General features: G+C 42.2%; 1 protein-coding gene across 4 annotated transcripts; it reads right to left on the reverse strand.

Moving 5' to 3' along the window:
* Positions 1 to 289: 289 nt before the first annotated feature.
* Positions 290 to 15,544, reverse strand: cpt1b (carnitine palmitoyltransferase 1B (muscle)). Of its 4 annotated transcripts, none has more exons than XM_061823867.1 (21): positions 15,472 to 15,544; positions 15,338 to 15,385; positions 13,251 to 13,467; positions 11,899 to 12,051; positions 11,659 to 11,798; positions 10,787 to 10,958; positions 10,598 to 10,699; positions 9,017 to 9,154; positions 8,841 to 8,918; positions 8,636 to 8,743; positions 8,409 to 8,493; positions 7,505 to 7,700; positions 7,239 to 7,424; positions 7,003 to 7,108; positions 6,817 to 6,933; positions 5,533 to 5,697; positions 4,919 to 5,053; positions 3,252 to 3,404; positions 3,054 to 3,167; positions 1,197 to 1,289; positions 290 to 498 (listed from the first exon to the last, which is right to left on the reverse strand). In XM_061823867.1, the coding sequence occupies exons 4-21, from the start codon at positions 12,037 to 12,039 to the stop codon at positions 430 to 432; spliced, it is 2,298 nt and encodes a 765-aa protein (XP_061679851.1). In that variant the 5' UTR covers positions 12,040 to 12,051; positions 13,251 to 13,467; positions 15,338 to 15,385; positions 15,472 to 15,544; the 3' UTR covers positions 290 to 429. The 4 variants fall into 4 exon arrangements, 3 of the variants coding, with proteins under 3 accessions (XP_061679851.1, XP_061679849.1, XP_061679850.1); XM_061823865.1 differs by having other exon boundaries at positions 290 to 561; XM_061823866.1 differs by having other exon boundaries at positions 290 to 561; positions 11,899 to 12,076.
* Positions 15,545 to 15,567: the final 23 nt, after the last annotated feature.

The following is a 15,567-nucleotide window of genomic DNA, read 5'->3' on the forward strand; positions in this document are numbered from 1 at the left end:
TTTATGATAGACGGATACATTTTGGTCTTATTTTTTTCATTTATGAGTGATAACAGCAGATACTGTGCTAGGTATCTAATGTCAAATTATGTGCTAAAAAATTTACAAATGTGAAAAAAAACATGACATTTGTTGAGGGGGGGGGGGGACACTGACGCTGCGTTTTAATTGGGTTAGACTTCAGCTCAGCTGCCCCCATTCAAAATGGATGCAAGGCTAGTTTGATGTGCGTCTGTACCGCGTAATACTGAGAGCTGTTGCTAATATTTTGGCTGTATTTGAGGCGGGATCAAACACGAGTGGGTGATTTATTTACAAGGTTCCTATTTGACAGAAGCACAATACACAGAGCAATAACTTACAGGGTCACCGCGTGGAATGATGACATCATCGTACGCGTGCAAAACACCTTACACACACGCCGGCGTGCTACATGTGCTTCTTGCCGTTGTTGAGCGGCGTCGGCGAGCCCGCCGTCGTCCTCCTGTCGTCCGCGGCCTGGAAAAGCGTTTGGATGTCCATCATGGCCTTGTCGATGTGCTGGCCGAATCTGGAGGAGTCCTGGTGCCGAAAACGGGGAAGTTAAGCGGCGACGGGGGAAGCCGAAACGCCACGGGCGGGCTGACGTCGGCACCAAATGTGTCACAACCCCCTGGATTGGGCTCCGGTTGCTTTCTCATTATTTAAAGCTACAATTGCTTAGCCATCCGTTTTCTTAGCCGCTTATCCTCACGAGGCTCGCGGAGAGTGCTGGAGCCTATCCCAGCTGTCAACGGGCAGGAGGCGGGCTACACAGGCCACATAGAGACAAACAGTCGCGCTCACAATCACACCTAGGGGCAATTTAGAGCGTCCAATTAATGTTGCATGTTTTGGGGATGTGGGAGGAAACCGGAGAACCCGGAGAAAACCCACGCAAGCACGGGGAGGACCGGGATTGAACCCGGGACCTCAGAACTGTGAGGCCAGCTGATCCACCGTGCAAACAGTAGTAGTATCATAACTTTAAATATATATATTTAAGAATAAACTTGTAGGGTAATTTTTTTTTCATTTTTATGAACACTTGGGCCTTCTATGCCACTGTATCTTGTTGGTCATGATGTACATTGAGGGAGAAATATATCTACGTAGTTTTAGGTGATACTTGCTGTATAAAAAAAAAATATATATATATATTAAAAAAAAATGTTTACCGTGTCCGGGCTGGAGAACTTGCAGGAGATGTGGAATGTGATGAGGTTTTCCCCGACGATGATGTAAGAGACGCCGTAACCGTCGTCTGCCACCTGCGAAACCGGTAAGCAAAAATAATAAAAAGTCGTTTTTTTTTTTTTTTTTTTTTAAACAATACGCAAAGTCTTCGGGTACCACAGCTGCATATGTTATTTGATTTTTTTTTTTTTTTTTGGTTTTACATCTATCTTAAGATATACATCTTTTTTTTTTAATCACTAAACAATATGGGATTTATTTTAATACCATGCGACTTTTTGACAGGCATTTAAGTCCATTTTAAAAACAATTCCAATTTATTTTCGTTTTGTTGAATTGGGTGCAGGGAAGGAAAATAAATGTTTGTATTAATATTAAAATATACTGTACACTTTTTTAATATTGATACATATTTATGAATGTATTTTAGTATCCATTTTTGGTTGCCTTGGGTTTAACAACACTTGATATTTTATGTCATGCATTTTGGTGCTTAAGAATTATTTTATTTATCGTACATTATATCCAATAAACAGTCATGCACAAAATATTGTTTTAAAATACACAAATTAGGTGTTAAATATTTGAATTTATACACAATACAGAGAAAAGTACTTGAAATTGTTAAAATCTATAATGGTGCCAGAAAGGAGAAGTTCTTGATTTATTTATTTATTTATTTATAGTACATTATATTCAATAAACAGGCACAAAATAATTATTGTTTTAAAATATACAAATTACGTCTGAATTTATGTACAATACACAGAAAAGTACTTGAAATTGTTGAATCGATTTGGGTGCCTGAAAGGAGAAGTTCTTGATTTAGTTTTTTTTTTCCTATGTATAAAACTGTACACTGAATTATTTTTTATATTGATACGTATTTATGAATTAATTTTATTTGGTAAGAATCTATTAGTATCCATTTTTGGTCAATTTGTGCCTTGGGTTTAACAACACTTGACATTTTATGTCATGCTTTTCGGTGCTTCAAAAATATTACTTTTATTTATAGTACATTGTATTCAATAAACACTCATGCACAAAATAATTGTTTTAAAATGTACGAATTACGTCTGTTTAACATTTGAATTTATGTACAATACACGGAAAAATTCCACTTGAAATTCGATTTGGGTGCCTGAAAGGAGAAGTTCTTGATTTAGTTTTTTTTTTCCTATGTATAAAACTGTACACTGAATTATTTTTTATATTGATACGTATTTATGAATTTATTTTATTTGGTAGGAATCTATTAGTATCCATTTTTGGTCAACTTGTGCCTTGGGTTTAACAACACTTGACATTTTGTGTCATGCATTTTGGTGCTTGAAAAATACCAGTTTTATTTATAGTACATTACATCAAATAAACAGTCATGCACAAAATATTGTTTTAAATATATAAAAATTAGGTCTGTTTAATATTTGAATTTATGTAAAATACACGGAAAAATTGCACTTGAAATTCAATTTTGGTGCCAGAAAGCAGAACTTCTTGATTTAGTTTAAAGTATAAAATTATGTCAACTGAGTTGTTATGCACAAATTGCTTTGTTTTAGAATATTGAAAAAATTTAATTTTCACATCTATTTATGTAAAATACATCAGGAGCGAATCATTATGAAATGACATTAAATGTGGTGTGACTTGTTCGTTTAGGCCATGCTATTTATTTTGTTTTCCCTGCACTGTATTTTTAGTGTTTTGCTTTTTTTTTGGGACACGTATCGGGAGTCTTAAAACGCAATTCGGACTCGGCCCGTTTGCATTTTGCCAACGCGGCTTTCTTCCGGTTCTACATGCGCCAAACGTCCGGCGGCGTCGGGACTCACGGGGCCGAATCCCCCTCCGGCCCCGACGTATTCGGGGAACTTATTGACGTCCACCAAGTTGAGCTGCTGCTGCGGAGTCTGACTGGTGGACAACTTCCACGGCTCGGACAGAACCTGCGAGCGAGGAACCGCGGAACCGTTAGCCACGTTAGCGTCGCGCCGGCACGTCCGCGCCCGTGCGCGTGCGTTCGTGCTCGCCTGCTTTAGGAACGGCGAGTCCACGCCCAGGTACTTGGACACGATGTAGAGGCAGAAGAGGTGTCGGTCGATGCCGGCACCCGTCATGGCCAGACGGTACATGTTCTGATGCTTGTCGGCCGCTTTGCGAAACAGCGCCAGCCTCTGCGTGTTCTGTGACGGACGCAGAGAGGGCGGAAAACAGAAAAAAGCTTGCAAATACAAAGCGGTGGGAGCACATCAATGTCGTTCAAAATATAACCCCACTATTTTTTTTGTTTGTTTTCTAATTCTAAGTCATTACTTTGGTAACAGATACATATTTTTGCACGAGGGTGGTCAATTGAAATGTTTATGCTACGAATGGAGGTCACAAAAATACAGCAATACTGGACCGCAGGTGCCATTACAAATTAAAAAAAAAAAAAAAAAAAAATTAAAAAAATCCAATCTTCCCAACTGTATCTCTTAATTTTTAAACACTAAAATAAGATCAGAAAGGACCTCGGTGTCAACAAAGTTGTGTGCAAAACTATGAATAAAACCCTCCATGGCATCGTTGCTGTAAATTTCACTCAATGAAAAATGTTTCTCCGCTTGTATCAAGCCCGGTCGATGTCACGCGCCCTGAGAGCCAAATACACCCTGATCGGTAGGCTCATCAGTGCCGCACACAACACTGTAAAAGTGTAAAAATATACAGTACAACTCGAGGGCCGCACTAACATTAAACTTTTATGTTAAGGTGGGGGCCAGGAAATATTACCTCACGGGCCGCAAATGGCCCCCGGGCTGCCATTTTGAGACCCCTGGTTTAGAAGGATTCTGTGCAAAAATCAAAGTTTTGTGATTCTTTTCTCCACATTGATGCACTCAAAATATTTACATACACACAAAGTATAGCAGTACTTTGAACTCAAGGTAATTTGGTGTCGATTTCGGACATTTGAGAGTCGACTCGTGACAATTTAGTGGCACAAAAAAAAAAAAAAAAAAAAAAAACTCGTAGAAAACATTTGATGTCTAAATGTTTATTTTTTTATAAAATACAATTTCAGCCAAATGGCAAATTCATTGAAATTAATTGAATAGAATCATCAATAAATACAAAAAAAAAATTATTTTTTCCTTGAATATGACTCAAAGTCCTCTTTTGGTCGGACAAACAATGTAGTATTTTGTATAAAAATAGACTACAATAAGTAGAAAAAGTACTAAGCTTGCGACCCACCAAAACGCTGACATACCCTAATCCGCAGGTGTCAAACTCAAGGCCCGGGGGCCAGATCCGGCCCGCCACACGATTATACGTGGGCCGCGACGGCAAATCACCTGTCAGGTTCCGTGATTCTCGTGAAAATCTGAACCAAAATTTCAAATTGTCATATATCATAAATGATAATGTTGAGATATTCTATTCATTTGTGAGGTACCAAACATGAACAATGGCTAAACAAACCTATTAGCGCTGATTTCTGATTCCAAAACTAGTTCATAAATTTCGTGTGCATTATGATGAGGTGATGAAAGATTTTTAGGGTTTCGCAGTCATAACGGCCATTCTGAGGGAAACTGGAACTAATGTGGCCCGCGACAAAAATGAGTTTGAAAAATGATAGCGAAAGCGCGCGTAAATGGGACGGACGGGCATGACGCGAATTTCTCGGTACACGAGTCGCCGTTCTCACCGTGGCTTGCCGGTCTTCCATGGATCTGACGAAGGCGACGGCCTCGGAGGTGCACGAACGCACCGTCTCCGTGCGGCCGTCCCTGAACATCCGCGTCATGGACGACTCGTACGTCAGGCAGAACTCTCGCTGGTCCTGCCGGACAGAATTCAAATAATCACCAAAGACCGAAAACGCTGCAGAGTTGAAATGCATTTTGTGAGGCTTCAAAGTTGGAACGATCCACGTCGGTCTGAAAAACGGGGGAGGATGGCTGTTAAATTCGGGAACTCTAGTGAGGAATTTTAGTGTGGGGGAAAAGCCAAAGATTTCTGGAAAGTGGGAAACAGAGTTAAGTGTGTAGAATTCCGTTGTGGAAAAGTGCGCAATTTGGGGGCGTGAGGATAATAATTCGCTCGTTGTTCTGAATGAACAAAACAGAAATGTCAAACGTCTCATTCACGTCAAATTTGTGTGTGTGTGTGTGTGTGTGTAATTCTCTGTCTGATTTGTAGGGAAATTTTTAGCGAATGTGGAAAACAATTTTTCAGACGAATCAAAATGCTGACAAATTGGTGGGGAGGTGCGGTGGAAACGGATGAAATAAAGAATGGCAAAAAAAAATGCGGGCGCACCCTGAACTGGGCCAGCTGCAGAGCCAGCTGGATGAACGCATCCGGGCTGGTCCTGCACTTTTTGATCAGGCCTTTGCCGAAGGCGCGAAACAGGTGGCCGTGGAAGTCCACGTCGTCCGCGATCTTTAACGCGGACAGGTAGGATAGCTCGATCGCTTTTTGGCACTGGACAAAAAACAAACAAACAAACAAACAAAAAAAAAGAACACAGACATCGAGACGTATTACAGTCCAGGATTGTCTTTCCGTTAGCTAGTCTATGGCATTTCACATTATACCTTCGCATCGAGCTAGGGGACTTCCCCCATCATACCAAAGTCAACCGTTTGCCGTTTCTGTGTGTTGCTGTTCCTTGTATCAAACCCGCAGTTTTAATTACCAGAAAAAAAAAAACACAGGCTAATTTTCATTAGCTGGACAATGGAATTTCCTGTTGTATGCTAGCATCAAGCTGGCAGACTTTCCCCACCGTTTGCTACGCATGCTATTTGCTAGCCTTGACATTAAGCTAGCAGATTTTTTTTAAAAAAATTTCCAGCCTATAAACCGTGACTTTTTTTTCGCACACGCTGTCAACCCTGCGGTTTACGCGTTGAAGCGGCTAATTTGTGCATTTTTTTTTCGAAGGGCCAAAAGGGGGCACTGGAGCGGAAAAAGTAAGCGTGAGACCGGTGGAATATATGTGCCGAGGAAGTGACTTTTACCGGTATGTTTTTAAATTATTATTTTTTTTTTTAACCGTCCCAGTTAGCACAGCACTAGCGTTGGCGCTAGCGTTAAACTCTCTGTGCACCGTCTTTCTTTGTAAATATCTCAAGGTTTCAATGTGGGCACTTGCGGCTTTTAGGCGGCTGCGGCGTATGTATGTACCAAATGGTATTTCCTTTACAAATGCACTGGGTGAGGCTTATAACCAGGTGGGCTCTGTAGGCCGGGAATTACGGTAGTTGCTTTCAACACGCAATATGTAATTCTCTTTTTTTTCCCCCCGGGAACTGAAGTTTCCTCCCAAGTCCCCCGTATCGGAGACTCTAAATTGCCCCTATTGATGTAATTGTGAGTGCGACTGTTCTCTGCGATTGCCTGGAACCCATTTGAGGGTTTTACCCGGCCTCCTGCCCAAAGACAGCTGGGATAGACTCCAGCACTCCAGTGATCCTCGTGAGGATAAGCGGCTTAGAAAATGAATCAACGAATGGTAATTCCCACATTCAAAACACTCTCTTCTTCTCACACAATGGGCTATTCCATTTGCAAACTTGAAAGAGCACTAGTAGGTTGTACCTCCTTGGGAATTTCCCAGTGGAGTCGTGAAGGATGAGGGAGGCCCTTGTTGACATCGCCTTTGCAGTGGCCCTCTTCCGTGTAGCCCAGATGGAAGCAGTCGGTGGCAAGGACGTACTACGCACACCTCTCGTACTCATCGAGGGAATCAAAGTAATGATTACGGGCGGCGAAAGGGCAAATTACCTCCCACATGTGTCCCACGATGGGGGCATCGGCCCAGGAATGCTCAGCGTTTATTCCCATTTTGCCATTTGGGAAGGATACGAGGGTGAAAGATTTGTCAAACCACCTGTAAGAACAGAAAGATTGATACTGTATTTGCTGACTCATCCTTTGAGATTTCCCCCTTTTTTTTTTTTTTTTTTTGTTCTGTCTGGTTCCGAGCAGAGTTCTTCTTTCTCAAGCGTGGCGGCTTTTACCTGTCGTAGCACTTCCCGTGCAGCAGCGACTTCGCGTAGCGGTCCAGGGAGTCGCCCCTGGTCGCGTCGTAACCCTGAGGCTCGTCGTCCAGCGCCAGGAAGAAGGCGGCCGACTCCACCGCGTCCAGCGACGCTTTGTTGACTCCTTGGCTGAAGTATTTCATCCGAGCCTGAGCCCACGGAACTCTAATTGCGGGGGCGAATACGCCGTCGGAATCGCGCAACTGGCACCTCACCCGAATAGTTGAGGCGAGCGATGTGTTTACCGGTTTCCCGCGGTCAGCGCCGCCAATTTGAGCTCGCCGGGCTGCGGCGCCGACGTGTCCTCGAGGATCCTGCCGAACTGGGTCTCCAGTTCGCTGGGGAAGAGGTGGCGTCCGCCCGTGTACAGCCACACCCGGAAGAAGCGACCCTTGTGGTACACCACCACGTGTTTCCTGTCACTCAGGTGCTGCACCACATCTGCAAACCCAAACAAATTGTGCCATGATATTTCAAATATGCGACAAACTCCTTAAAATTTAATAGATTGTGCATATATTTTGTAAACTTCCAGCCAGTCTGAAACGTCTCCTCCCATGCTTTAACGTGTGCCATTCGACAACTTGTCGCCAAGCGTTCATGTTCGCTATGGACGTCTCAAAAAGCCGAACACAGTGAACGTATCTTTTTTTTTTTTTTTTTAAATCAAGTTTTGTTTTAAGGTTAGCTTTATAACGTATGTAAGGTCCCTCTATGTGGGAAAAAGGGGAACTATGAGACCGGATGAGTTCCAAGTCAGCGTCTGCTACGTACCCAGAGTTCCCCTGTTAGTACCGCATGCGCATTTATCACAAAGAGACTTTTCAGCACGGGGGAGCGCTCAGACCATCACACCGGATCTGGACTTTTACAGGAATTACTCAGCGTACAGACAAAAAACAACCCAAAAATATTCTTCTGTGACGTCAAAGAAATTCTTTCATATCGATGAGGAAATGCGCCCATATTGAAAAGGAAATATAAGAAATATTAATACCTCCCATATGAGAAAATTCAACCTCACAAATGAAGGAGTTCTCAAAAGGGAACAGGTAAAACGGCCCCGAAAAGGAAATTCACCCGTATGAAGGAGGAAAGTCAACTTCACGGACGTGAGGATAAGCGGCTCGATGGATGGGATGACTGTACCTGTTTCGATGCCGGGGATGCGGGTGGTGTTGAACATCCTCTCCATCTGAGTAGAGCACATGGGAACTGTCCCCAAAGCCCTCAGCTGGCCAGTGACACCCCCCCCCCCCAAAAAAAAAAGACTTAAATTACTTTAGATCAAAGAAAATGGAGAATGCCGTTGCCTAAAAAAAAAAAAATAAAAGAAGTTTTGGAAAGCGCATCCAGTCGTACGTGCGGCCCGTTACCGGCGCGTGTTCGCCACGTTCCAGTTTGCGCCTGTACTGCAGCATGGCGTGCACCACGTTGCCCGCCCGCGCTGCCTGGCGGTGTGTCGGCGTCACGTACAGCAGGTCCTGCGCGCAACGTACAGGGCAATATTATGAGACGTGCAGAAATATAGGAAAAGCTCAAAGTCGGGAAGTGTGTTTTGCCCCCTCCCCCCCCACATACCATAATGTAGAAGTTACTGTTGACCATAATTGGGCCCCTGCCTCTCAGGTAAATGTACTCCTCCCACCAATCACTCACCTACACGACAAAACGTACCTTCAAAACGCAATCGAAACATGCACCCGTGTACACGTGTACGTCGCGTGATGCGCGTGGACATGTTGTGAGGTACTCACGTAATTGTTGGCCCACCAGGACTTGAGGATCAAGTATCTCTGCAGCTGGGTGGCTTCTGACTCTCGGAAGTCGTTGGCTAAGATTTCCATTTGCTCGTATCGGTCATCGTCGAGCAGAGGACGGACCGACTCCAGGTACTGCACACGCAAAAAACAAAATACATTTAAAAATATATAAAAGGAGCATTACTTGACTGGGCAGAGACGGCTTCCGGGAGTACTTGTATTGCAAACGTAAAAAAAAAAAAAAAAAAAGATACACAATTGCAATGTTTTCAGACAAGCAGCCTCATGATACAACTAGAAATTGTTTCCTTTTGAACATTTATGACCCAAAAGTTGCAATTTTCTTGTAATTCAATCAATAAAACTTGAAAAAAAGTTTCATGTTGGCTGGGTGTTGCACGGGTAAATATCTGTAAAAGTCCTATGTTCCAAAAGTTAGCGGTGATTTCACATTTTAGAGTACCATTACAATTTATAGCAAAAACAATCTTTATTGACAATGTAAATATTGAAAAGCACTTCTTTTCATAACCATGAAGAACGTCATAAAAATCGCCCTTGTTGCACAGCTGAGGTTTTTTGCCCTCTGAACTCTGCGGATACGACGATACACAAACAATTCGAATTGCAACACTTAAAAGGTAGTTGGGACGCCCACAAATTCCCAAATATTCATTCATACCGCCCGAATAATATCAATGTTTACCTATTGTGTGCATGTAAAAAGATCCCCGTGGTCTAACGCAACAACTGATGAGGTAAAGACAGCTTCAGTAACAGAGGAAGACTATTGGTAGAAGATCCATCTATCAACTTTCTCTGCCGCTTATCCTCACGAGGGTCGCGGGGAGTGCTGGAGCAGGCAGGAGGCTTCGGGTACACCCTGAACTGGTTGCCAGCCAATTGCAGGGCACATCGAGACAAACAGCCGCACTCCCAATCACACCTAGGGACAATTTAGAGTGTGGTAGAAGATTCCCCCCCCCCCCCCCCGCCTTATATATGGATCAATATTGAGCCGAAACAGGTCTCGCAACTACGGTCAGCAGCCGCCGACTCCCATTTTCCCCTGTAGAAGAAGTTGTGCGCGGTGCATGCTGGGATATATGACTGCGCCAAACATGCCATTTCATTTCCATGTGTGTGTTTGTGTCAATACTTCAAAACGGCTCCTATACGACTACTACTACAATACTACGTCGATTGCTTTACCTCTGTGAAAATAATAAAAGGGCTGTTTATTCATTTTGGGAGTGAACGGAGTTGTCAGAACGTTGGTTTGTACTCTATTATTAGAGATTGACTGACCTGTCTGACTGTTTTGTTGCGATTCTCTTTAGCACAGCGCCATCTAATGGATGCATAACATAACCCCAGCCTCTACTGTAGAATATCCATTCTATGCGCCTTATAATGCGATGCGCTGGACACATGAAAAAAGTTTTAAAATAGGCCATTCATTGAAGGTGGGCCTTATAATGCGGTGCACCTTATAGTCCGGAATATCGTAATCCTAAATTGATTTTCACACGTGCGTTATCGACGGAATGACGTGAAAATGACCGTAATACGCACCCTGCGGATGGTGTCTTCCACCCTGGGCACGGGCAGCCTGGGTAAGGACGCCTGGAAGCTGTAAAGAAGCGGTCGGCGCCCTGAAAACATCTTCACCAGGTTCTGGGAGCGCAACAAGAGTCTTTAGCAACAGGCGACAAAAAGAACGATCGTCTTTTTGACGGGCTGAGAAAGAACGACGCTACGTACCAGCCAGACTTTGGTGGAGGCGCTCATCTTCCCGTGGGATTCGAAGATCCAGCCGTGGTAGGACAGCAGCGCTTTGAGCGTGTACCTCAGCAGGTAGATGAGGAAGAGCCAGAGCGCGCTGGCCGAAATCAGCGCGCTCAGCACCGCGCGCGTCTGCGCCGACAGCGAGCTCCTACGGACAAAAGACGCGACGGTCGTGCAAAATGCAATGCAGACTTCAAATTCACATTATGATATAGATAATAATATGTACTGTTGTTCATAATTTAATGTAGTGGCTGTATTGCATGAATAAAATCGTCGCAATACATGTTTTTCCAGTAGTACAAAAATACATAACTACAAAGAATACATATATACACCAAATATGTCATCATTACTATATTTGTATCAATGTCATCAATTTAAAAGTGAATATTTTTGAAAGTTCATTCTTCAAATGTATTCATTGTCATAGAACATTGCATGTTTTTCTTTTCAGAATATCCATCCATCCATTTCTTTACCGCTTATCCTGACGAGTGTTGCGGGTTATATTGTAATTATTTTTGTTATCATTAGTAGTAGTAACAGATGCCATACGTGCCGAGCTCATACCATTATTACATTGTAAAACAATTGTAAAAATTATTTTTAATCTTTCAGTGAAATTATTCAGTCTTACGTAGACATTTTTAAAACAGAATAACATTGCATATTTTATTTTTTTTCTAGAACTAAATCTTGAAAATATTTTAGTAGCAGCAGCAGGAGTATGACGATAAAATATAGATTTTTTTTGTTTGTTTGTAAAAAAATGACCCGCAATTTGTTGTGGATGGTGTTTTTATGAAATGCAGATGTGTAGCGCAGCATCAGGAACACGTTCCGACCTGAGCGGCAAGATTTCCCGGATGGCGGGCACGACCCCGAGCGAGAGGTCCACGCCCGTGTACAAGCCGCTCATCGTCACGATCACCACGATCAGCCAGCTGGACGGGCTGGCCGGGTACACGCCGGCCAAGACGCCATTCTGCCCGATAAGAACGCCCAGAATAATTCTACTGTCAGGTCCTTCTCATCTTTATTTTCTTTAAATCGCAAAAAAAAAAAACAAAGAAGGCTGAAGTCACCTTGAATTGTACGGCCCTCTTTTTCCACGCCGTCAGTCCCGCCTGGTAAATGTTGGTGATGGCCTCCTGGCTCAGTTTGAGGTCAACGCCGTCCGGATGGACGCTGAACCGGAAGCCCACCGCCTGATGGGCCTCGGCCATTGCGCTCGATCACTGTCGGACGTGCAACTGAACGTTACTAGAGAATAAATAAAGGCCACGGTTGGACTAAAATACTATTCGATTACTATAGATTGAGAGTGTATGATGTTAATGTAAGTTAATATGTTTTAATAAGTTAATGTGTTAATATAAACTGATCCCAATTTAGAGTACAGTGCATTTTTGCTTTGTTTCAAAGATTTTGTTAACTCGAGTTACGAGTTCATGTTTTTGTAGGTTACTTTTGGTTACTTTTTTTTTTTTTTGCTTTTTTTCCCTTCATCGTTGCTTGTTTAATGTTATTCTGCACTTTTGTGAAAAAAGAAAAAAAAAGTTTACAAGGCTGGTGGCCGAGTCGCTACAGATACGGCAATGCACTCCCAGCCTGGCCTACTCTACTACTGAAGTATGCATTTTAAGAAAAAAAAATAATTTATTTATTTATTTAAGTATTTCATTATATTAAGTATACATTTATTTCTACTATGCAGTTTATTATCAGGAAAAGGTTAAAAAATCCTTTAAAAAAAAAAAACAACGGATTATTTCTTTTTCCATTCATTGTAATGGGAAATATCGATTTGGTTTTCGAACAAATCACTTTTCGGACAGCCTTCTGGAACGGATTGTGGTCGAGAACAGAGGTTGCACTGTATATGGTTCAAGTGTTTGTCAATTTTTTTCTTTTCTGAACAAAAAAATCTGAACATATGAAATACTTTGTAAAACAGGGTTTTTTTTTAGGCATTAGTGTTTGCGAGAGTACCTAATGAAGTGTCTGGTGAGTCAACACGCATGAAAATGTATTTGATTCCGTTATTCTTCATCACGGACAGAAGGCGTTCGTTTGGTTGCGCGCTTCACCCTGCGCGCATCTCCCTAACACGACCCCACGTGCACTCTCACCAACTTGGACACAGATTTAGTCTTCTTCGACACCGACACGTGGCCCGACAATAATATTGACGTCTACGGGAGAGCATGCGGGACGGCGTGAAATCACTTTTTCCACGTCGCGCCACCGCAGAGTCACTCACCCAAAGTGGGTGAAAGTTCAACGGCCAGATATAGCCCAAACGCTTCCGCCTGGAGGCCTCAGAAACACCAGCGTGGCAACGGCAATAAACGTCATCACGCGACTCTCCGTTAGTAATCCTGAGCTGACGACGACGACGACGACAACAACAACAAAAAGAGGAGTTTCCATTTACCTTGGCTTGACTGTGAAGGAGAAATGCAGTGGTGACTTTTTTTGCAACGAAGTCGTCCTCCCTCTGCGCGCCCTTCAAGCGCTTCCAAGCCCTCAGGTGGCAACTCCCAGCCGCCCTCCCTCCCTTGGGCTCAGCGTCGCTCTCTCTTTTCTTTGGCCTCCGTGTCGCGTAACAGGACACCGACCGACGTCAGAGGCGCCGCTCACCTCACGCAAAGCTGAAACAGACGCGATCGGGTCAGCTGACGTTTACAAAAGAAAGACTGTGAAGAAATATTGAGACGTGGGCATAATAACAAAATACAGAGATAAATAGTCAAAGGGGCGGCATGGTGGAGGAGGTCTAGAGCGTTTGGCCTCACAGTTCTGAGGTCCGGGGTTCAAATTCAAGTTTCATGCTCTCCCCGTCCCTGCCTGGGTTTCCACCCACATCCCAAAAACATGCAACATTCATTGGACGCTCTAAATTGCCCCTAGGTGTGATTTTGAGTTCATGTGCCCTACGATTGGCTCCAGCACTCCGTGTCCCTTGTGAGGATAAGTGGGTTGGAAAATGAACAGATGGGTATTAAGAGGATAATGATAAAATTAAAAAGACAATAAGGTTACCGTTAAAAAAAAAATGCTTTACAAAAAGAAGGATATTTTTGGGCCAATCACAGAGCAGCTTTGCTCGAGCGGGATATTTTTGGGCCAATCACAGAGCAGCTTCACACAAGCAGGATATTTTGGGGCCAATCACAGAGCAGCTTTACTCGAGCAGGATATTTTTGGGCCAATCACAGATCACTGAGTAAAAAAAAAAAAAATCAGATGGCGCAATTTGTTCATTTACTGTACATGCTTGGGTACTTATTGTTAGTGCTAAAAAAAAACTTATAGTTACAATAATGCATCTTCATCTATTTACGCCAGTGAGGCACAGAATAAATTAGATAGCAGGAATTATAAATTAATTAACATTAATTAATGTGTCCACTTTTTGTGACATTTTGGTTTGTGGGGGCTTTCGTGACATTTTTTTCTGTCGCAAAATATGGCTCCATATGGTTTGGAAGTTGCTGCTCTGGTCAAAGCAACATTACAACATTACAGAAATAATGGGTGCTAACTTACTGTGATTTAGTTGCTTTAAATAATAATAATAATAATAATAATGAATGACTTCACACACACCAAAACTTTGGAGCACAGTTCAATAGAATGGCAGTTAGCGCTAGCAATAGCTTGCTAGGCTACGTAACATTTGGTTACTCGCTCGCGTATTAAAAGTACGGGAAAATTCCTCAAGCAAGACTTCAACCAACGTCCACGTTTTCTTCTTATAACAGAGTCAGCGCGATCCACTCGTGTTGTCATCGCCACGGTAACGAGAGTATCCGATCCATTTCATTTAAGTTGACAAGATAAAGCCCGGCGATCGTAAAAATCGGAAAACAAGATTTCATTGAAGGAGACAAACATTAAAGTCGATCATCATAAAATGCGAAATTTTGCTCGATACCGGTGCTATGATCAGATATATGTATGATAAGTGTAAAGTTAAAAAGACAAAAATAGGACTAAATAGAAAATGTAGAAAGGGGCATTATAACAAAATATTGAAAGAAATATGAGGGAAAGGGCTATATTACAGAATTATAATAAAGTACATTAAGAAAAATATTTTTAAAAAGGCCTCACTAAAAAGAAAAACCAATATTACAAAATGTATCTTACTTACAATACAGCAATAATTGTAAAACAAATGTAAAAAATATTGTTTTAAAATCTAAATAAGAATGACAAAAAGTCATCCTTAAAAATATAGAAACTAGAAAAAGATTAAAAATACAGGCAGGTGTAAATGTTTATTTAAAAGGGAATTATTGGAAAATGTACAAATGAATGTCATGAAAAAGGGATTGTTAGTTAATAAATAAAATCCTTTTAATAAGGTATCATTAAAAATAGAGAAATACTAGAATAAATGGGGATTATTTAAAATGGAAAGAAATATTAGGGGAAACAAGATTATTAAAGATATAAAACATTTGGGGATTTTGGCAAGTGATTGTAAATATGAATATTGAAATGACGTTCACTTACCCGGACACGTTGGACGCGACCTCATGTAGTATTTCAAGCTGTAAAAAGCTGGAAAAGCAAAGTGTTACTTCTGCAGACGATTATGATAATAATAATAATAACAAGAAGAAGAGGAAGAAGCAGCCTTCTCTCACCTCTCGTGCGGCCGCCACCTCGCAGCATGGCACTTGGCTCGCGTGTCGCTTGGCAGGGGGAAGCGGCACTGTGATGACAAAAAGAAAAACACGCGA

The sequence above is a fragment of the Syngnathoides biaculeatus genome, chromosome 6, assembly GCF_019802595.1.
Source record: "Syngnathoides biaculeatus isolate LvHL_M chromosome 6, ASM1980259v1, whole genome shotgun sequence".
In the NCBI taxonomy this organism is placed as follows: Eukaryota; Metazoa; Chordata; class Actinopteri; order Syngnathiformes; family Syngnathidae; genus Syngnathoides; species Syngnathoides biaculeatus.

Coding starts and splice junctions, on each gene's coding strand:
- cpt1b (XM_061823865.1), bottom strand. CDS start 12,039: ATGGCCGAGGCCCATCAGGCGGTGGGCTTCCGGTTCAGCGTCCATCCG. Junction 5,698..6,816: donor ACTGGGAAATTCCCAAGGAG/GTACAACCTACT, acceptor TTTTTTGTCCAG/TGCCAAAAAGCGATCGAGCT. Junction 1,290..3,053: donor CCGGAGGGGGATTCGGCCCC/GTGAGTCCCGAC, acceptor CCGGTTTCGCAG/GTGGCAGACGACGGTTACGG.